Below are 22,884 nucleotides of genomic sequence, written 5' to 3' on the forward strand. Positions count from 1 at the left end.
GCCAGGCTGCTGAGCACTTTCATGTATTGTCTATTGGAGCAGTTTTTCTGGTTCTTTGAAGTTCTAATTAATCAGCTTTTACTGTAGTGTCGATCTACTCTGCATCCATCCTGCAAGATTCACGTGTAACTCAGATAGCCTCGCAGTGAGCTCGAAGTCCCTGCGAGGCAGTGCAATGCTGGGCTCACGTGGAGTATTCTTTTCTGCCTTCTGTCGTATACGTGTAATGCCCATTGTTCTCGCATAGTGCGCTGAATATTTTTGACACTCATGTACATTTACGATAAATATCACGGCCACGTAGCGCACTCCCTCCTGCACACTTCTGGCGCTTGTGTCTTTGTTGCAACCGAGCACCACGTCCAGGGATTTTTCAGTCTATCCGACTCAGTACCATAGCCACAATGCGCATTGTAACTGCCACATCGATCTCATTCTTGCTAGGCCATTGTTAGTTCTAAATGGGCACAGTTGCATGGTGCTGCTGCATTTGCACTTTGCCATTTGTCTCAGTTGTGCAACATAGTGGCCCTGGCACTCTGCCATTTGTTTAAAAAATGGAGCTGTATACATCATTCTGGGTTAGTGCAGGCGTTGTGTACACTACAGGCCTGGCTCACAAGGATGAAGAGGTTAGTGCGTCTAATTGCTCCTGTGTGAGTCAAGCACAGTGTGCAACAAAGCGTGACTGAACTGGCTGACTGGGTGACATATTTCACAGAGGTGCCTCCTTTTGAATCATACAGCATAAAAGGTAGAATTCAAAACCTGTTAGGTGGGACTCTGCCATCAATAACAGCCTTAATGGTGTAGCATATCATGACATCACACTCAAACTTCTCTAGCGTTGTTTGCCAGATGAAAAGATTTGGAAACTAAAAGCTACATTCTCCAGGGTGGTGCCTCCAAAGCAGTGTTTTCTCCAGGGTGGTGCCTCCAAAGCAGTGTTGTAGTGCTCCAAAGTGCACCACATTCTAAATTTTGGTGATCTAGAGACTGCTTCTAAATCGATGTTCCTCACACAGGTGCAACCTGTATATATGTATTCTTGTGTAAATAGTGTATTTGTATATGTTACCTCTCCCCCTATCCTTTTTTACTGCTCCTCACCTCTTTTATTTCATTTCTTCATTCTGCCTGCTATCCTTTTCCGTTGCCCTTGCTCAGTTGCCTCCGTAGTGATGGCAGATGCCGGGGCTAGCAAAAATCTTTTCCTTCCGTTTGATTTTCAAAAGGAAGAGAATTATTTTTATATTCAATATAAGAAGAATATCTTGTTATTTTTGAATAAACGCTGCTGCCGCAGCCACCGCCGCTCCTCCTCCTCCTCCTCCTCCAAAGTGCTCCAAGTTGGAAATTTTAGTGCTCCAAAAATTGCCCGAAATTGCATTTTGTATGAGTTATGAGTAGCATCACTGTGCCCACCATGTGTTCCAACTGCTCAATGTCTATTGAACAGCCATTGGCTAGCAGGTCATTTTTTTGTGTATTCATTAGCCAGTTGTAAAGAAACAAGGAAACGAAGAAGCAGAAACATCAGTTCCCCGGAAAGAAGCGCCTAGCTTGAGTAAAGTGCCACAAAGCAGAAACAGACGGCAACAGAAACCTGGGCGCTCTTGGAGACACCCGAACGGCGGCGCCCCGAAGAGAGCGGACAAAAGACCGCCATCAGCCCGGCGCCTTTAATTGGCAGCGACATAGGGGAGAGTCGCGCAGTCGGCGACAGACGGCGCTTCAGCTCTACATGCCCGCAAGCGGTCTCCTTCCCGAATGAACTCCAGATGTCAAACACGGCAAGTGTGGCGGTGGGGACGCGACCACCAAACTATGTGCACGTGCGAGTGAGAGAGAAAGAGTGCCTCGTGGACATTGAGGGTGAAAAAGCGTGTGGACAGGGCCAGTGCAAAAAGAAGAGTCGTCGGAAGACGACGTGTGTAATGCCTCTTGAATATAGCCAATTTTTTTGTTATCGTTAAACAGTTTTGTCCCAGTGTGATTTTTCCGCTGTTATTCGAACCCCAAAAGTTTTAAAGTTCAGAGTTGTAGCATTATCGCTAGATTTAAAAGAAGCTACTATATATACATTACACCAGTTACCATATGGCACACTTCATATAAGCACGTGACGGTTAATTGATGGTGAAAGAAACCCCGTCTTCTAATTGACACTTGCATGGGTCGTTGCCTCTGCACAGGGCCTTCTGGTGAGCATAAGCTTGGAGAGAATACAGCAATTTTGTTTTTCCTCAATTCATTTTTTGTTCCCTCATTTTTGTCTCGGATACCTGAGCTTTGTGTGCGCTTCTAGCTATTGGCAGCTGCGTGTGTGCATCGTGGTAATTTCACATGCGGGGTTACCAATCCAAAACGCTTGCCATTTTGTGCCTTTGTCAAACTTTTGTTGTAAACTTCAGTGCATCCGTTGGCTATGGTAGTTCGAGGTATGTGATTGAGCAGCCACTCCCAAACTTAACCCTGTCCTGTGCCAACTGCGGCCACCTGTTCTCCACAAACCTCCTAATTATATTCCACCTCCCCCCCCCCCAACTCTCTGCTGCCATCTGTTCAAGGCTCGTTTATTACATGTTTATGGTACAAATTTAAAGAAAAACACTGGAATACAGAGCACTGGAATTCGCTTTGTTCTGTAATGGGTGTAGTTAGGCCGATGGTGGTGGCGACAAACACAGTGAATTTTGTTGTCCGCTGATGCAGTTGAAAGAGCACAAGCGCATCCGTGAGGCTGGTGGCTTCATCACCTTCAACGGCGTGTGGCGTGTGGCGGGTGTGCTGGCGACGTCTCGTGCCCTGGGCGACTACCCCCTCAAGGAGCGCCACCTGCTAGTGGCCCAGCCTGATGTACTGACCTTCGACCTGTCAGAGGGAGCCGCGTGTGCGGTGCTTGCCTCGGATGGCCTCTGGGATGCGCTCAGCAATGAGCAGGCAGCAGCACTGGCACTGGCACATCTAGACGAGCCGCTCCATGGTGCCCGGGAACTGGCACTGAGAGCATACAGCGCGGGCTCTCTTGACAACATCACGGCGCTTGTCGTGGACTTGCGCAATGCCAGTGCGAAGGTGAACGGGTGATGGCAAGGCTGTGAACAAGGTTGACTGGTGAGCTGCCGTTTCGAAAGCGTGGAGCCTTGTAAGAGGAGAGTGACAAAGCTTTGGCATTGCACTTGCATTATGAAGCGCAAATGCCATTGATCTATTTTCTAGTATGGGCTCTCTGTCAAAGCTGACTGCGGGCTGTGTAGTGGACTTCTTTTGCATCTGCAGGGGCCCAAACAGATAAAGAAGAGGTGCTCTGGTCCACGCCTTCCTCTACCTTATCAAAGCAGCTTTACACAAAACAGGATCAGCTCACATCACCTGCACGAGTAGCCGATGCTTTTTAACTAAAAGTTACGTTTTTGAGTAGGCTACTGGTAGTTGCGTTTCTTGTTGCATGTCCTGTTCCAATCTATGTCAGTCTCATGCTGCAAGTGGCACACTTTTGGAACAATGCTCAGGTGAAGATACTCCACCGTGTGCCGCTCAAGCACCCGTGCTCAGCGAGAGCTTATCCGGCCGTCTGGGCACCCTTTGCTAACGCCTCGATCCTGCGGCAGCCAAGAGGTGTGAACCCACTCCACTGCCTGGCGACCACGTTGTTTGTTGGAAAGTTGGGCATTCAGACGTGAACTGCCTCTTTTGTTTGCACCATGTCATGCTGCTTGCATTGATGGTCCTGCTTTTATGCGGAGAACAGTGCACGAGTGCAGTGACCGCCCACACCCTTGTTTGCTTGCTATTGTTTATGGTTTGTTCTCTGATTCACTGGCCCATTTCTATCTGCGACTGAACATCCCTGCAGTAGCTGTTGCAGGGATGATGAAGGCTCCACCTCAGTTTGCCAGTATTGTGCACGGCTCACAGTTTGAAGCCAGGTTGTCCGGGAACTTGAGGCATTTTAGTATAGACCATCAGCAGTGCAGACAAGTTAATCATATGCTGATTCCACAAGAAAGTTTTATGCATGCTGCAAGAGATCAAATGCCGAAGTCAAGCAGGAAAAATAAGTGCTCGTGTATTATGGCAGCTTGTTTAGTAATGTTGTTATTTTCCTCATTTGGACAGAGTTTCTTTGTGGCATCCAGCCTGCCCTTTCTGTAAAGTGGCCTTGTATTCGTTCTGTATTCCCGGTCGTGGCCTCCAGGCTCATCCTTGATTGAATAGTCTTGCTAGCCCTGGTTGCTGACATATCTGTGCATCTTAGCATTAAGTGAATCATTTTATTGCATCAGTTGTGTTCCTCATAGGTTGGCCATTGGCCAGTTACTGTTTCCTGTTATTCTCACCACTAAAGGATGTGGTGTCATTGAGGGATGCACTTCTCGGTTAATCATCATTTTAAATGTGACCGGCAAAGAATCTTTTTTTTTATTGTAGATGAAGCCTGCAGGGGTTTGTCACAAACCAACTTCTTTGTGTAGGTAATTAGGCAGTCAAGTGAGGAGAGGAGGAATTAGTATAATGGGAGTCATGTCTAACTAAGAAGCGAGTCTTGCTGTGTGCTCAAAACACGCTTTCCATTGAATGCCATTACTTCCTAACTTCAGGTTGCAGCTGCTCGTAAGAAAACTTTAATGATTGCTTTCGGCATAGTTGTTGTTTTATTGACATAAGTCCACAGCGGATTGCAGTGATGATTAGTGCCTCCTTGCCGTTCAGCCCTGGGAGCCCATCTTGTCATGGAGGTAGTAGAGGTCAGTGCAGCAAGGCTATGAAGGGAATGCTTCTCGTCCACTGGTTGCCTGAAATCAGTTGCACTACAGCCATTGTTTGCTCCCTCTCTGAAGTCAGGGCACAGGCCATGCTAACACTGTTCACGCGGCAGCTTTCGTTCTTGTAGCTGTAGTCGTAACATTCAACAGAACATTGTCTGGTGAGGATGAAGCATTCTGTCAAGGCAAAGATCGCATCGCTGACCGAATCAAAGGCAGACAGAATTGGCTTGGTCAGTGATATGGTCTTTGCCTTTTTACAGTTCTGTTAGCTGCGTTTAGCTTTCTTTTTTCTTGTGCACACTGGGTGAATTTGAGGTTATCCCTGTCTTTGCAGTGCAATGGAAGTGCATGAGTCACCTTACTGACTGCTGCCACTAGAGCCCTAGACTTTTGCAAGATCCTTTGAAGGACCTTAAATGCTGATTTGGGCGAGGAGGTTGTGGCTCTTGGAAAGTGAGCAGAAGTGGCTTCACTGGCACCTGGCTCACCAAATACTGCACATGTCGTGTATGAAGTGCACACCAAACTAGTTTGACTTCAAAAACTTTAAAAAAAAAATTAAAACTGCTTTCTGTTCCTTAATTTCATATCTCTCGCTGTTTGGCGGGATGTCCCGCAATACCGTCTCTGGAGTAGTGTGCTCAACAGGGACTTTATTTTTAGCTCATTGTTTCTTAGAGTGGCCGTGTTCTGGCATTTGTTTTAACATGCATAAGATTTGCAGTTCGAAACTTTACCAGCGCTGCGACGGGGAACACGGAACAAGAAGAGACGGAAGGACAAGCGTTATTAAGAACTGAAAGTTTATTGAAACGTACATGGGTAATATGCTCTCATATGACAACCAGAAATGCGCTACCCCTTTCCACAAAAAACACAAAAGATACTGCTATGAATCCAAATTTGAAACTTCACAATCATGGATGGTTACTGACGGTGTGCTTACACACGTGTCGCTATTTTTGTGGATACAGTGTGCTTCACTCAATTCCAACATGAAGCAACTAGCTCAAATTTTCGTGTTAACTGCAAGGTTTGCTGTTGGTTTCAGGCTTAGATACTAGAGCTTGCAAAATGTTGTTACAGCTGGTCATTATCTTTTGATCACTGGCATTTTGCATTTAAACATGTTGAGAGAAGTGCCCTTGGAGATTTTTGCTGGACTGGATTGCCCTCTGTAATGGCTGGCTCCTTCAGTCATGAAATGCATTTTTTAAAAGGAACTGGCATGTCTAACCTCTTGCAGCTTGCTGTTTTTTGTTTTGAACAAGTTTACAGATGTATGTGCAATGAACAACATTATGTGCAAGCAGGCAGAAACACTAAATGTTTCTCCCAGAAGCACAGTGCATTGAACATTGTAGCCTGCATTTCAGTACTGGTCACACAGGCCAAGTGATCATATGAATATATTTTCACACCACTGTTTAAAGGCATATTTAAATCTGTCTTTTCTTCCTTTGCCTCCAGAAAGAGTTGCCGTTACTGTACTTGCTTTTGTGTCCGTCAAAGCATTTTGCTGCTCTCTGAAAACTTTGAGCCACAAATCAACACACACGCCGTAATCATATGCGAAATCAAAACCAGTCTAGGAATAGCCCCAGCGTCGTTACAAAGGCCAGAGGGGGACTAAGCATTGGCAGTTAGTTAAGCCTTTTTGCAGTTAGGGATGTTAGCCTTAAATACCAGGAACAGATCTTGCAGCCTCCAGCTTGACAGCCTAGGCAGTGCTACAAGATCAGCAGGGGCCCGCCCAAGTAGTACTGGAATATTATAGTGTTATTTCTTTGCGCAAAATTGGTTGTGAGTGTGGAAAGAAATCCTGAAACGGTGCTCAAATTAGATGCTTTAAGTAAGCTCATGTTGGTCAGGAACATTTCCTTAGTGTTATTATTGTTTCATAAATGTTACTGAAACATACTTGCAGTGCTAATAAGTTTTGTACTGACTTCCATTCCATTATAGCTGGTCACCGTTTTAATAGTGAGCATGAATTGTTAGTGGCAGTTGCATCTATGCGTGTTAGGCTGAAACCAGCGGAGAACTGCTGTCTCATGGTGGCCGCACTACTGTAATTAAACGGTTGTAATGCACCCGCTATTGTTTACACATCCAGTTGTCATGCTGGTTGAAATGGAAAACAAAAATATAAAAGGCAAAACACAGAAAATGTGAAAAGCACAGTGAAATAGTTGAGCCTAACATCTCTAACTGCAAAAAGTCTTAACCAGCTGCCAATGCAAAAGGGCTTGTTTGGTCATCGTCTGGTCATTGTAATCATGCTGGGTCTGATGCTAGACTGGTTTTGGTTACATATACGATTGTGACATGCGTGTCGTTTTGTGGCTCAAATTTTGTGAAAAAAGGTCAGAATTGCGTAAGTGTGATATGTTGTCTCAACTGTCCTTGTGAAGTGTAGCAAGCCTGATGGTGCTGAAACGCTGTGCATTTGCTACTGATAATAACTGCTCTGCTCCACTCCAATGCCCGTGGTGCTGTGCACCAGGGTGCACTTGGTTGTTACAAAGCACAAAGGTCTGCGTTCGTTGGTCTCTCGAGTGCATGTGCTGTGGTCTTTGCCGACCTCAGGTGGAGCATTGTGTTGCGGTTATTTCAGTGCCTGCTTCGCAGCTGAGGCTTGAAAATGTAGTCATAATTTATTTGTCTGTTGTATTGAAGCCAGCGTGCTGGTGCTCACGTGTTGGACTGTTCATGCGTAGCGATGGCTCTGAATTCGCACAGTGCAGTTGGATGTTATTTACGACAGGCATGCATTTTTTACTTGTGGCAAGTCGACGTGCACTGGCTGCATCTGTTGGTGCCTTTGTGTGAGCTTGCTCTCATTTGAACAGTGTGATGGCACTGGCCTCGTTATTTTGTCAATGTCTCTATTCACCCGTGTGCTTATTTATTGATGTGTAGAAAGGCCTTTTGTTGTTGCTCTTTCTAGTCCCCCTTTTTATTAACTCTTAGATTTTAGACTTATTCGTGGCCTCCGCGATCGAAGCGCGCTTTTGCTCCGGCCATCCCATTCGCACGGAGAGAGCGTAATTCGAGAGAGCGGTGCGACTGCTCCTCTCGCCGCACGGTGGCGCGCTTAACCCATGCTCGCTAGAGAGCCGGAGGCGCGCGGCATATAGGCTCCCTAATGCTCGCTTTCCCTGCGTGTACCACGAAAACGCAGTTGTCGCAGGCCTGTGTGCGATGCGCGCTTGAAAATTGCCGCACAGCAGCGCCGGCAAAGGACGTGGTAGCTTGCTGGTGTAATATCTTCCTAAATTCGGAAGCAGATCGCCATTAGAGTGTTCGTTGTGCAACACGCACGTATTTTTTATTTTTGCATTTGTATATGGCACAAAACATGAAGTACTTTACATCTGAGCACAGCGGTCTATTTTAATTTTGCTATTCCGGTAAAAATTAGTTTAGAGCCTTAAATTATAGAGAGAAATGAGAGTTCTGTCGGTTTTCCTGTGCAGCAATGATATTTGATTTAAACTTTAATGCATCCAATAAACGTTTGCTTTCGGCGCTTGTAGATATCACCCGATACATTTTCCCTGCCGAATGTTGGGCAGGGCCGTGCACAACAGCCTGGAATGCATGATTTTTCGGCGCATACGGATTGAACCAAGGCAAATTTAGACTTCTTTTTTCCGCGCGCTGTAAGCAATAATGAGGACAAATAAATTATTTGGAGATACATAGGATATACAATACTTTATTTACAAAGATTAAAGGAGATCTATAATGTTTCTCACATAGTGTTAACTCTAAACACGGAGCACTTTCCTGTGGAGCGGCTTGCTGGCGAGCTTTTTGCGGTAGGCTGCCCTGTCTGTGACAGTAGCGCCTACGTTAGATAAGAGTGGCCTCACGAACTTATCGAACACCACAGATACTGTGCTTGCGGCGTGGTCCTCCCTCGCTCCGCAAACAAAAAGAGGGCATTGCTGAATTCTCGGAAGTAATAGCTCAGCCAGCTGCTGCCGCACGTTGCTTTTTTTTATATGCGGCAAGGCAATATCAACAGCCTTCTTAATGGCCACAAGAACGCTCACGAGCTCTGATCTTGGGTAGGTTAACCCCCCCCTTGACTGTAGGCTAATGAGCCCCATCAGCAACGGACTCCCATCCGACTGGTGGAGGGCAGGGCAGAAGCTGCACGTTCTGCGTTCTTCAACAGCCCTCGCCACGAACCCTGCTAGGTAAGCGATGCTGGCATTTGTGATGCTTGATGGCGGCCGCTGCACTGAAATAGAAAATGCCCATATTAGTATCCCGAATTTTCAAATCATAGGCATTGTTGCCACTCAGTTATTATAGCCTTAACATAAAGCAAAGTGGTCGCTTTTTGGTTGCACTTCATGGGTGGAGTAGGTGAACGAGTGGGCACTTACGAGGCATCGCTTTCAAGGATGTGAAGAGCTCATCGATTTCCTTTACAAAATCTTCAGTTCCCGTGCACCTGAAACATATGTATACAATTCTTATGAGACAGATATATGTGCTAGACAGATGACTACTGGCAAACTAGGAGCTAATGAAGCATAAGCTCTTGGAAATCATTTCATGCAACCTATACCTGGTTGAGGCAACTTGCACTGTTTCGGTCGAAACATGTGTGGTTGCCTGCACTGTTGCTTCAGCTGGAGCATCTTGTTCAGAGGACGCCGCAATCAGGGGGGCACCATGTATACTGCAATATGTGTAAAATAGTTACCACACCTAGTAAGCAGGAGCCAAATAAACACAAAAAAGCTTGTAACATTGCCCATGAGCACAGCAGGTTTTGCATGCTCATGTTGTCTGAACTGTAAAAACTTCCAGCCAGCGCGCAGGCTACAACACTTGCATTGTGAAATCGTAGTCGTGCAAGGGACTAAAGAGGGATAAGCTCTCTATTTTTCAACAAGAGAGAGTGACTGTTCACAACTATGAGAACTTGTTCAAGAGCTTGAAGAACATATGCCTACCTCAAAACAGTCTGTCCGTTTTCAATGTTTGAAGCTTGTGATGGGCAAAGGCTGCTAGTCCGCGAGATCCTCTCCAGGCCAAAAGTCACGGCTCTAGCATCCAGACAGTCGTTACCGCCAGACATTTGGCGCAAAGAACTGAAGAGGAGCTCAACGGGGTCGCTTGAGAGGTTCCTTGTTAAAACATAAAAGAAGCCGTTCTCGAGGAGGTACTTAATGCATAATACAGTGGATTTGCTTGTTAGCAAAAGAGCTTCATAAGTTTCAGCACTAAGAAACTTTTTCCCGCTACTTTTACAGGCGTTGCAGATAGTTTCGAGGTAGTTGGGAAACTCCTCCTCCAGCCACTGTAGGCGTTCGTCAGTAGCGCAAAAGAAGTGCATTTGGTCAGGCTTCCTCTTATGCACATGGGCTGTTCGGTTTGCCACATTGTGGATAGAAAACCACTTCTGTATCATCTTCATGAAGAATACTGTTGCGTCTGCATTTCTGAACTGTTCCGCCTGAGGGTGGTAACCGGGATAGTCTTTCAAAAAGGAAAGCGCCTAGATGACTTCATCAGAAAATAGTTGCACGGCTCTTCCCACATGCATTTTCTCGAAATTCGTAGGCTTTATATGCTTCTGTGTCAGAAATCGAACTGGTTTTACGATTTCGTGTTTTTGAAGAACATAGAGCTGCTTCACAAATTGCCCAGTAATTGGCTGGCTTCCATCCGTCATGTCCCCCTCCAGCAAAAGGCTTCACACGTTTTTTATAATATGACACTGGTCAAAGGACAAGAAAAGGCGTCTTTCTGGATCGCATGGATGACTGACCACTGGCTTGAGGGAGCCGTTGCCCAGGTGGCGCATCATTGTAACGTTAATCTTGTGGTTATCGGTTACAATTCGGGTGACGTAGAGCCCACACTTCTCAACTTCAGCAATCACTTCTTGTGTCAGGTGATACAAGAGCTTTCCACTCAATCGGTTAGTGAAGAAAAAGCCTCAAGGAATTTTGTACGACGTGGATAGGCCTGTTGCAACAAAACACAGCACTTTGTTCGCAAGCACGATGTTGTTTACATTCTCTTCTGTCCCAACATCTTTCACAGTCTGCTGACCAAAAAAGCAGTCCATCTTGCGATCGTAAATGTATTTAGAACTTATAGCCATTTCATCTACAATAATTGAGCAAAATCGCGCTTGCTCATTCAGTTGCCCCACCTCTTCCTTTAGGCGTTCTTTCATCACTGGCGTGATTCCACTTTCACTGTTGGATTTGCCAACATAGCGAAGGAGAGTATTTTTTGAAGGCAGTTTCAATAGGCCTCTGTTACGTATGTAGCGGTATCCCTTCGGGGACAAGTAGTACAAAACTACACATTCACGGACAAAGTCTGGTGACCACACGGGCCGTTGCCTTGACGCGTTGCCGATCTGTTCTATTAGGCAGTCTTCTAAGCAAAACTGAGATGTGCCCACCTTGTCCAAGCACTTTCTCGGAGCCGTGTGCAGAGTGTGGTTTTCAAAACCATTGAGCCTTTTTTTTAGGCGCCTGTTTTCTTGTTGCAGTCTCCTCATAGCATCTGCTTTCCTAAATAACTGCACTCTCATTCGGTTGATATTCCGTGAATCTGACTGCTTGCGCGGAAGGAGGTCATCGGTGGTTTGCGTTGCGCAATCAGCTGTCCCTCTAGACTGCGGCACTTCACCGACTGCATCTTGTGCACTTCTTTCCTCATATTGTGCACCTTTAGGATTTGCTTCTTCATCTCCTTCCAAAGGTGTGTGAGTCAGGCTATCTTGATAAACTAGAGGAAACGAGCAGGCAGAAGCCGACGAATCGCCTCTGTTTTTTTCGCGAGCACAGGCTGTATTAGCAGCTTCATCATGGCCGGTCGATAAATTAGCTGTCCTTTTCAGATCTGGAGGAGTATCCTGCGGCAGTCGCTCCAACTTGCGTCTTTTTCTTGGCTGTTGTGGCTGCATGTAGCTCGGGTAACCGGCGAACACGCTGGGAGCAGCGTCCCGTTTCAGGCGCCGCACCTTTGCGGACCCCGAAGAATAATCCGATTCTAAAAAGTGAAGGCTGCAGACGACACTGCTTGCGGACTTGTCATTTGGCACAAAATCTTTTCTTGATATGGCCTTCAGCCATGCTTGACAACGTTCCTCATTCGCAGGGAATTCATGAAAACTTAGTCCCCCTTTCTTTTTCCGGCTGGAGCGGCATAAAGGCACACAGCAGTACATTTGTCTGAAAAATAATGAAACAGCATTGCAGTGCAAAGCTATAATGGCAGATAACTGTGCAGTTTTCATCACACAACAAATAATGCAATAGCAGGATCATATTAGCTACGGGAAACCACGTTCACATATGCAACATACCAAAGCAAAGCTTGGGAGTAATTCTTGCTTCGAGAGCAAAATAGCTGAGCTCAGAACTACTGACTAGTGTAGTGGCGTATAAGTAATACGCGAGCGCTTATCTTGATTCATTATGTTGTTCGAGCCAGCGAGAGCTTCGCAGTCATATAGCGCGGCAACTTTTGTAACACGTGCACACACTCATAAAGAAAAAACTCAGCGCGATGGCATGCAATTTAGACGACATGCTGCACGGTGAAAGCCTGCGTTGCACCCATCAACTCTTATATTACCACAAAAGCTGCATGCAGAAGCAATTCGCAACTGTTTAACAACGTACCTCAACTTCTTGGTCGCTTCAGGAAAGAGTCAGAAAAAAACATTCAGCGTCGAAGCACACCAACAAAGCTGGTGCAGCGGCTGAAAGTGCAGGCAGTGCCGGCCGGGCGAGCGCCTCTCGATGCTTGGGCTAAGACCGCCACCTCGCGGCGTTTTAGGGAACTAGCAGTATTACACTCTTCTGCTGGGCGAGGCGCCGAATGGGACGGCCGGAGCAAAGGCGCGCGCCGCCGCCGTAGCAGATCGCGGCGGCCACGACTTATTTATTATCTGCCTGCAAAGGCAATTCTCAGTGTTCTATTTCTCAAGTAACTAAAGGTCTGTGTTCTGCCTGGGTTTTGGCAGGTACATAGTGAAAGCAGAACATCATGTTACTGTTGTGTGTATGAGAAACTGTGCAAAGTGCTGTGGTGTCATTCTGTGCTGTTCTGCACTAGTGGTGCGGCCTTTGTGCGGTGCCATTGCCATGAGAGATCTATTGTGGCTAAGCAGCATGAGTGCAGGACCCAGAATGTGAGCCAGTGTGCAGATGAGCGCATCCAATGAAAGAGGACTACATGGTTGGCCACTGTGATTGGTGTGGCTGTCGGCCAACAGCTGCTCTGACGGTCATATCTAAAGCCCCTCATTTTCTGCGTTGTAAACAAAGAATCTGCAAAATTCCACCAGAAGCCTCCATCCCATTGACTTATTGTCACACTGGTTTACAGTCACGTGTGTTGCCAAGCGTCAACTTCAACGGAAGGGTTGATGCTCTGTGTTCCAACTTGACATGCAGTAACAAGGATTTGAGAAACTCTTTCTCATCCTGCCGTTTTCTGTATCTGCCTATGGACAACAACAACAGGGCCTGATATTTTGGAAATGTCTGTGCATCGGACATATCCACTTTGGTTCTCTCTGATCGGCTGGTGCCCTAAATGCACCCTAAATGCAGAGATGATGGCTATGTAATGACAGTCGACCCGTCTCTCCTCCTGACATGACCTTGTCTAAAACAGCACTTGCTACTGCTTCGATAATTGTGGTGCAAAACGATTTTGCAGTACTCGTGCTATATATAGCTACGATTACTACCGTTGTGTTTGATGCAACACATCGCTTGTGTTTCATTTAAAGGACTGGGGGCTTTCGCGCAGCTAACTTAGTTTGACGGCAGTAAAAGCATTTTCAGTTTTTTGGAGAAACGTAATGCACCGCACACCTGTTTGGACATGGGCACACTTATTGGACGCTTCTGAAGTATAAGCTCAGCTTAGACTGTCGGTGCAGCATAGCGAGTGCAGTGTTTGGCAGGTGAGAGCCGTGCTCAAAAATTCCAGGAAAGGACCCTTCATTGTGGAAGGGCAGGAAGTGAGAGGCACAGTCCTCCACATTCACCACCTCAGTGCACATGGTGCAGCTGGGCCCAAATGCTTGCAGTGCTGTCCAAGACACTCACCACTGTCCATCAGCGGGTATATATGCAGACAGCCTCTCCGGAGGGGAATTTTCGTGGCGTCACTCACCTCCAAACACCACGCTCGGCTGCTGGCAGGAGCTGGTTCATCCTCCTCTGCCTCGGGAATTTTCACCTGTCGGGTGACCTCGAAAGGCCTGTTTTTCCACTTGATGCAATGCCAAAAGAGGGGCATCTGCTTCTGCATATGCCTGTGGAGTACACAGGGGTGCTGTCACATCTCCCATGAGATTTTTTTTATTTAATGTTGCATTTGATGAGCAGTACATTAGCAACTAAGTGTATCAAAGCAAAGGTGGGTCAGAAGGCTCACTTAATTTGGAAACCGCGTCCCTGGAGCTTTCGGTTCTTTTAAAAAATTTGAGGGGACACTTTTAATGCCCATATATGCGGAATTGGATTTTACATTCATAGATCCCTGGGAGTACTACTCCTGCTGCTGCAGTGTTAGGCGATGCTCTGCAAAGGAAGGTGCTGCCATTGGTGGGGCTTGTGAGACCCAGGTTACTTTTCCTGAGGAGCATCTCATGACCAATCATTCATTAAACTGCCATGGTGTGCAGTTTGCTCACAATCCAGTGGGCAGGTTGCCACCTGCCGCCTCGGAGATGGTTCTCTGGGGATTTTTCATGTATTTTTAGGCCACGGCCAACAATGCCGGCTTTTCTGCGACATGGGCTCCTTAACGCCCTCGCATTAAAACCTCACTGCACTTCTCTAGACGTGATTGTTGAAGGTGCACTAAAGAAGAATCCTAAAAAGTTTTTTTACCGTGGGAACTCAATCTACACTCTCCCGAGCATTCTTAGAAACTTTGAATTGTTGTCCTGTGCGGCCGAACTCCCTTTTAAATCGAATTAGACGTCCCGGCTCCCCACCATTTTTTTTTCTCTCCTACAAGAAGAGGAGTCAGCCAAAGCATGGAGTTCCTTTCAGCCAGTCATGTGGTGGCTTCGCTTTCGCTTTCATTTAGTTTTTTAGGTTTCCGTGAATAAATACTTTCACTCGCAGACTACATAGCCTCAAATTAGGCAGAGATGGCAGAGCGGCAAGCCACCACGCGGCTGGCTGAAAGGCACCCCACGCGTTGGCCGACTCCTCCTTTTTTCGGAGGCGAGTTCAAAAAAAATGCGGAAGCCGGTACGTTTAATTCAATTAGTAGGAAAATCAGCTGCACAGGACAATAACTCCAAGTTTTCAAGAATGCTCGGAGCGTGCAGATTGAGTTCCCGCGGTAAAAACACAAGCTCAGAATCCTCTATAGCGACCACTGTTGTAGTCTCTGTCAAATACAATGCTTCTGCAAGATGAGCTCGCATGTCCTGCCTTGTTGCAGCCATCCCTGCAAACGTCTGAACTAGGCGGCCCTTTCATTTCATTTGTTGTCATTATTCTGGCTTGCACATCAACCTTCTTTGTAAACTGGAAAACCCTGGCTATAAGCCAGTCAGGTGGTAAATATTCAGACACCAAGGACTCCTGAAAAAAATTTATCAGAAAATTAGCGACGCACTTTACATTAGGTGGACTCAAAACAATGAACCATGGACCAGTTGGCCCACGAGGCTCAAAAACTTTTGGCTATCATTTTGGTGAACATATCACGGCAAAAGGTTGTACACGTGCCTAACCCGTTCTGTGCCACATGCTAAGGTGAATGTTGGAGCAGTAGCGATTAAAGGATTAGACTTCAGCACGGCCTTTCACCGTGCTACATTCACCAACATGGCAAACAAAGATCCAGGGTCTCGTGCCAGGAAAGAAAAAAAAAAAGCTCTGGCATTTCTTTCTAGCACGATGCTCTCCGTGGGCCATGTGTAGGCCTCCTAACTGATCAGAAGTGGAACATTATGCAACGCCTGGTTCACGAGCCGAGAAACTGGTTTGTGGTCCGTTGTCTGTAAAAAAAAGCATTAGGACTTTCACAGCGCTCTGTTTCGTCTCGGGTAACATTTTGAACACACCATAGTACGATACTAAATCAGCTGTGGCAGGCAAGCCACATATAAAGTCTAGATTGTAGTGTTCAAAACTGAATAAAAATTTGAAGTGTGTAATAATTGCTTGTGGACAAGCAATATAATGTGTCAACGACAATCTGATCAGTAGCTTTGTGCATGCTTCAAAGGTAGTTGCTGAGTTTGCTAGGTTTGTTTTGAATGAAGCAAGGATGCATTTGAAAAACATTTGGTATCTGGAGTGCATCTGTCTAATTATCTGACTCACTCACTCCACCTAGGTTTTAGCCAGCCCTAGCCATTTTCCTTCCACTGATAATGTGTTTGATGCTTCTGTCGGATGTCTCGTCCACTTCATCCTTCAAGTTTTTGTTGTTGTTAGTGGCTATTTGTTAGTAAAATAACAATGGAAGGAAAAGATGTTGCTAGCCACGGCATCTGCCATCAAAGGACCTGAGCTGTGACTAGCGGGAATAAAAAGACCGAGAGAACAGGGAAAGGGAAAGCAATGGGGAGCGATAGTAAGAAAGGATAGGGGGTAATATACACTATGTATGAATAAAAGTTTTTCTTCAGTAACATTTTTTGTTCTCCTGGTTGCTGCAGAGTTGCTCAAACTGAAAAATTGAAAATTGGTTTTTGAGGAAAGGAAATGGTGCAATAATTGTCTCCATCTTTGTCGCAGACACCTGAACCAGGCTGTGAGGGAAGGGAGGGTGGTTGGAGTGAAAGAAGAGAGAAAGGTGCCGTAGTGGAGGACTCCGGGACCACCTGGGGATTTTAATGCGCACTGACATCCCACACTACACAGGGCGCCTCCATCGTTTTTCGTTTCACCTCCATCAAAGCTCGGCCGCTATGGCCGGGTTCAAACCGGGAATTCCGGCTCAGTAGCCAAGTGCCCTAACCACTGAGCCACCGCGGCGGGTACTCGCACTGTGGTTCATATGTTCTCTGGTTTCTTTAAAGCCTTCGGTGGGTAGTGTCGGCAGAACTGTAGGCAAACAACTGACATAGCGCTCGCCATTGGAAGCCCAAGAATCCTGTTAAAGCGCACCGCTAGTCTGAGGCAGTGAAAGCATGCTGGGCACAAGATGCCCTCCAGAGCTCAAGTAATGTACATGCAATTTGCGACCACATCCGAGTGGCAGCGTTCAACTTAACCTAAGATTGAGAATAGCTAGCTCAGGTTTTACAGGACAGCAGCTTGAGCTTGTTGGTTCTCCTTTCAGAAGTTAACAGCGTAGAACGTTGGTGGGGTAAATAGGCACACACACAAGAACTCCTAAGATAACACTGCACCTGTTGCATCTTGGTCTCCTGTTGCCTTCTACATTCTGGGCTGTTAAGTTCAGCTTATATTGATTCCCGGAATGCCTCTGCTTTTAAAATTCAACACCCTTCCGTCAGTAAAACAACCTTGGCATCTGCAAATTTTCAGTTCTGCCCCCAACCAGGCATGTTCTTCTGTGCACTTGTATTGCCTACCCTTTCCTGCATCAAAAATATGTGATAAGGAGCATGGTACTAGGGCGCGATGTCCACACTGCTGACTGGGGAAAAAAAAAAAATTTATTTGAGATTTAGATCTTCTGGAAGGCGGCAATGTCGACAGACTGTACGTGGTCCTTGAAGTTCTCGATCTCCTCGATGAGCCAGTCAATGCTGACCTTTTCGTCCTCGACAACGCAGACAATCTGCAGCTTGTGGATGCCGTACGCCAGAGGCACCAGCTTGGATGTGCCCCAGACGTGGCCATCGCAGGTCACTGTGCGCACCAGTCGCTCAAGCTCCTTCATGTCCGTCTCGTCGTCCCAGGGCTTCACATCCAGCACTACGCTAGACTTGGCGATGACGCCAGGTTTCTTCGCCTTCTTTTCGGCGTACGCCTGCACGGCAAAGAGTAACATATCAGCACAAGCATTCCTGAATATTGGAGCAAGTTGCTTCATAGGTAATAAGGAAGTGCGCATTCACACCAGCAGCAGGGCTCGGCTCGCCACAAAAGAATTACTGCAGCTTATTTTGCAGTAGCCGGCTCAGAGTAGGGTCATCAAACGCTCGTAAACAGTGAACCTTGCGCGCTTTTACCGCGGCTTCACAGCTAATACTGGACATAAAGGACACCGCCATACTGTCAAAGGTGATCTGCTGATGCCAACTCGTGTGGCTTTCTCGGAAGAACCGACTGCGTGAATTTGATTTCATCGCTTCCCATTCGACATCTATGGCCAGCAGACTGTCTGCACCTAGCTTTTTGAACCGACGGCATATGAGTGGCTCGCGCATCGCTGACGCACCTTGACTCGCTCCTGGCGAGCCTTCTCGGCCTCTTCGTCGACCTCGTCGTCAGAGCCGAACAGGTCCACGTCGTCGTCGTCGGCGGTGGCCTTAGCGGGCTCGCCCTTCTGGCCCGGGAAAGCGGACCGCTCGGATGCCGAGTAGGAGCCGATGTGCCGGTACCAGCGGGCAGCGTGCGGGAACTTTTCCGCCGAGGGGGCGCCGCTCAACGCGCTGTACGTGGTCGCGTCGGCCTGCGACGGCTGGTAGCCCTCGACGTAACTGCGGAGCACTAGGTGCTCGTTCAGCTTGCTCACACCGGTGTCGGTTTTCAGGTCGCCGAATGCCATGATGAACGCGTCTTCCTGCTGGTCAGCCTAATCACCGACACGTTGTCCGCCTCAGCACGCCGAGGTAAAGAGAGATGCCCCGCTCCGAGCACAAGCTTGTTGCAACGTATTGCAGGGAAGAAAAAAAAAACAGTTGTAGGCGGCGCTGCATTCCTTATAATCCACTACGGTGGTGCCACTGGCAAGAGGGTGGGTAGTAGGTTAGGTCGACAGGCAACAGCTTTTTTGGGGGGACCCAGAGCTCGAAGCAACCCGTGCAGAGAAGGAAGAATTAAGATCAAAGGGACAATGGAACCATAGGGGAAGAAAGAGACGCAAGCGCCAGGGCCAAGTTAATTCAGATATAGGTTTCATTAACATGCAAGGTGGCAGGAATAGACTGAAATGGGAGGAAATAGAAGAACAGTTAAGGCAGGAGGAATTAATGGTATATGGTTTAGTGGAAACGCATCTTAGAGACATGGAGCAACCACCCTGTTACCCAGACTACGCATGGGAATATTGCAATAGAACAGAGGGCAGCAGAAAGGGAGGTGGAATTGGGGCATTCATTCATAAAAGTATGAATTTTCAAAGGGTTAGACTGGGATGCAGGGAACATTTATGGCTAAAAGGAACAGTGGCAGGCAAGCAAACACTCCTTGGCTTTGTATACCTGTGGACAGGGGTTAATGCCAAAGAGGAAAACAGGAAAATGTTAGAATGTATTGCAAGCGACATTGATGAGCTAGGAGGACAGGGCGAGATATATAATTATATTAGGCGACATGAATGCACACATAGAAGACCTAAATGGGTACATGGATTCGACGGGAAGCATGCTGCAGGACATGTGTGACAGGCATGATTTAGTTGTTTGCAACAGCACCGAGAAGTGTGGAGGGCTCATAACATGGGAGGCGGGGAGTTTGCACTCGACGATAGATTATGCACTAATGTCACATAGGATGTATAATAGATTAGGAGTAATGAACATAGTCGAAGATAGTTCCAGAAGTCTAGGTAGTGACCACAAGCGTATCAAGTTGAGCTTCAGAAGAAAAAGCAATGTAGGAATGAATTGAGATGAACAATCAGGGGGGAATTTTTACTCAGAAAAGCAATTGGAAGCAGCAGCCAAACAAATCGAGAAAGTAATTTTTGAGGATAGTGAAACAGAATGGACTTATACCAAATTAACTCGATTACTGGAGCTAGAGCTAGCTAAGGTGCGAGTAAAGCTAAAAGGGAAAAGATACAAACCCAAGAGTTGGTGGGATGAGGAGGTCAAGAGGGCAATAGAAAAGCGCCAGGAAGCGTCCAGGGAACACAGATATTCCAAGAAGAGGGGGGAACCAAAACCCGAAGTAGACAGAAAATGGGATACCTTCATAAAGTGTAGAAGGGACGCATCCTATTTGATTAATGAGAAAATTAGAAGAAAGGGTGCCCAATGGATGTCAAAAGTAAATAAAAAGGATAGAAAAGCAGCCCAAAAATTCTGGAAAAATCTAAATGCAATGAGTAATAAGACTAGGCTAGAACAAAGGTTTATTGTTACAGATCAGGGTATTCGACTAGAAGGGGATGAAGCAATAAAACACATAGGAACAAGGATGACGGAAAAATTTACAGCAAAGCACGTGGTACATAATTTATCGAAGGAGGATAGACCGGTTACAGCAATAGCTTCACTTGAGCAAGGAGAGTGGGAAAGGACAGAGAAGAAGGTTCCTAGTGGCACATCAACAGGACCAGATGGTATCCCGATTATGTTGATAAAGAAGCTAGGACCAAAATCCAAGAAAACATTAATACAGGTAGTGAACAAAACGATAGTGGATGAGAAAGTCCGCGATGAATGGCGATTAACTAGAATGAACATGATATATAAGGGAAAGGGGGACAAAGTAGACGTAAGTAACTATCGTCCCATAACAGTGACATCTGTGGTTTACAGGGTGGTGTTGCAGATTATAAAGGATAGACTGCAGGCTTGGGTGGAGAACGAGGTGGTGCTAGGGGAACTACAAAATTGGTTCCGGAAACAAAGGAGGTTGGAGGACAATCTATTTTCATTGACGCCAGTGTATAGAGATTGCTGAAAAGGCACACCGGCCCCTGTGGCTAGCATTTCTGGATATTAGTGGAGCCTATGACAATGTTATTCAGGAGTATTTGTGGGACATACTGGGCGCATTGGATGTGGAAGATGGAGTAATTAACCTTTTAAAAGATATATATGAAAGTACCAGAGTGCTCATAAAATGTGGAAAAATGTATCAGGGCCTGTAGAGATACAGCGGGGGCTTAGGCAAGGATGTCCTCTATCACCTTTGTTGTTCATGTTGTACCTGCAAGGGTTGGAGACCAAGCTAGAGGGGAGCGGACTAGGTTTCAACCTATCTTTTTTCAAGCAAGGGGAATGGATTAAACAGACATTACCGGGACTAATATACGCGGACGATATAGTGATAATGGCTGACAACAAGGAAGACCTACAAAAGTTGTTAGACATATGCAGTACAGAGGGAGATAGATTAGGCTTCAAGTATATAGTAAGGAAAAATCTGCAGTCATGATATTTAATGAAGAGGGCGGCGAGCATAGAATAAAGGAGTTCGTGCTAAAAGTAGTGAATGAGTACAAGTATCTTGGGGTGTGGATAAATAACAGTGCTGAGTCTCTGACAGAGCATGAAAAATATGTAATGAATAAAGCTAGTAGGAATGCAGCTGTCATGAAAAATAGGGCGCTGTGGAATTACAATACGTATGAGGTGGTAAGAGGGATCTGGAAAGGGGTGATGGTCCCTAGCCTGACCTTCGGTAATGCGGTCCTGTGTATGAGGCCAGATGTTCAAGCAAGGCTGGAAATTAAACAACGGGGAGTATGGAGGTTAGCTTTGGGAGCACATGGCAATACACCAAATCAGGGGGTACAGGGTGATATGGGATGGGCGTCTTTCGAGAGCAGAGAGGCTAGCAGTAAGATAGCATTTGAGGAACGATTGAGAAAGATGGAGGAAAAGCAGTGGGCTAGGAAAGTTTTCAGAGACCTGTATATAAAGAATGTTGACACGAAATGGAGAAAGCGAACTAGAAAATTGACAAGCAATATCTGGACAGCAGTAAGGGGGCAAATCAGCAATTATCGGTTAAGAGAAAGGTTAAAGAAACAGAGAGAGCTCTGTGGAAAACACGGATGCTGACGAAATCGGCACTGGGAACATGCCGGACCTTTAAACAGGAAATTGCCAAAGAAAATATCTATGATAATTGTAGGGGAAGTTCTTTGTTATTTGAGGCCAGTACTGGAGTTTTGCGGACTAAGACGTACAGAGTCAGGTATACCATGAGATAGACACTTTGTGCATTGCGTGCGGAGAGGAGGAGGAAACGCTGAACACTTGATACTTTTCTGTAAAGGGCTTCACCCTACAGTGGAAAGCAGCGGTGCTGACTTACCCAAGGCATTGGGGTTTAGGAAAGTGGATTTTAAGAGGTTAGAAGTAACCAAGCGAAGGTTATCTGATTGGTGGCTAAAAGCAAGACAGGAGTAAAATTTCACAAGACATGGCTAGGTGGCTTGAGCCACCGCCCGATTTAAAGGGTTCAGCCGTATCCATCCATACAGGGACGCGTTTTTATATGCCGGGTTTTTAAAAATTCCTGTGCGCAAAACACTGGCCTAATCGAGAGCAAACACTGCTCACAAGGTAGAATATTATTGCCTAAGTTGTTCGAAATCTAAATAAACATCGGTACTTGCCTTCATTTGGTGGAATTAGTGATACATATAATTGGTTTTGGTGGAAAGGAAATGGCGCAGTATCTGTCTCATATATCGTTGGACAACCACGCCGTAAGAGAAGGGATAAAGGAGGGATTGAAAGAAGAAAGGAAGAAGAGGCGCCGTAGTGGAGGTCTCCGGAATAGTTTCGACCACCTGGGGATCTTTAACGTGCACTGACATCGCACAGCACACGGGCGCCTTAGCGGTTTGCTCCATAAAAACGCAGCCGCCGCGGTCGGGTTCGAACGCGGGAACTCCGGATCAGTAGTCGAGCGCCCTAACCACTGAGCCACCGCGGCGGGTCCTTGGAATTAGTGAGAAAGTGTTCTCGGCTACGAGTAGTTTTTGCGGACGCGAACCAAGCAGTTTTTCTCACAGGCTGCGCTATCTGCCGGATGGCGAGGCAAACGGCGCGCTTCTCGCATTTTTTTTAATTGGTTTTTTGGGGAAAGGAAATGGCGCAGTATCTGTCTCATATATCGTTGGGCACCTGAATCGCGCCGTAAGGGAAGGGATAAGAGAGGGAGTGAAAGAAGAAAGGAAGAATTAGGTGCCGTAGTGGAGGGCTCCGGTTTAATTTCGACCACCTGGGGATCTTTAACGTGCACTGACATCGCACAGC

General features: G+C 46.5%; 3 protein-coding genes and 1 pseudogene across 6 annotated transcripts in view; 1 reads left to right on the forward strand and 3 right to left on the reverse strand.

Moving 5' to 3' along the window:
- The window catches only part of LOC144112028 (protein phosphatase 1L), a 56,896-nt gene extending 43,784 nt beyond the window's left edge, over positions 1-13,112 (forward strand). The window contains exons 5-6 of one of the 4 annotated variants that reach the window (XM_077645105.1): positions 2,716-3,117; positions 3,516-8,481. In XM_077645105.1, the coding sequence (XP_077501231.1) occupies positions 2,716-3,090 (375 nt within the window). In that variant the 3' untranslated portion in view covers positions 3,091-3,117; positions 3,516-8,481. Of the gene's footprint in view, positions 1-2,715 lie in introns of all 4 variants that reach the window. The other 3 variants (XM_077645106.1, XM_077645104.1, XM_077645107.1) reach the window with 3 other exon arrangements.
- LOC144112037 (uncharacterized) lies at positions 8,546-9,061 on the reverse strand (the record flags this gene model as incomplete). Its single annotated transcript, XM_077645114.1, has 1 exon — positions 8,546-9,061. A coding segment is annotated over one exon (516 nt), but the record flags the coding sequence as incomplete, so codon positions are not given.
- LOC144112030 (uncharacterized) lies at positions 9,745-10,605 on the reverse strand (annotated as a pseudogene).
- Positions 13,113-17,412: 4,300 nt separating the features above from the next.
- On the reverse strand, positions 17,413-18,579 carry LOC144112031 (elongation factor 1-beta-like). Its single transcript, XM_077645108.1, has 2 exons — positions 18,159-18,579; positions 17,413-17,747 (listed from the first exon to the last, which is right to left on the reverse strand). The coding sequence occupies exons 1-2, from the start codon at positions 18,486-18,488 to the stop codon at positions 17,442-17,444; spliced, it is 636 nt and encodes a 211-aa protein (XP_077501234.1). The 5' UTR covers positions 18,489-18,579; the 3' UTR covers positions 17,413-17,441.
- Between the last annotated feature and the right edge of the window lie 4,305 nt (positions 18,580-22,884).

This window comes from Amblyomma americanum, unplaced genomic scaffold (genome assembly GCF_052857255.1).
Source record: "Amblyomma americanum isolate KBUSLIRL-KWMA unplaced genomic scaffold, ASM5285725v1 scaffold_30, whole genome shotgun sequence".
Taxonomy (NCBI): domain Eukaryota; kingdom Metazoa; phylum Arthropoda; class Arachnida; order Ixodida; family Ixodidae; genus Amblyomma; species Amblyomma americanum.

Bases quoted from the DNA above. Each gene is read 5' to 3' on its own strand.
- LOC144112031 (XM_077645108.1), bottom strand. From the start codon at position 18,488: ATGGCATTCGGCGACCTGAAAACCGACACCGGTGTGAGCAAGCTGAAC. The intron at 17,748-18,158 runs GTGCGTCAGCGA...TTTGCCGTGCAG, and splicing joins CTCGCCAGGAGCGAGTCAAG to GCGTACGCCGAAAAGAAGGC.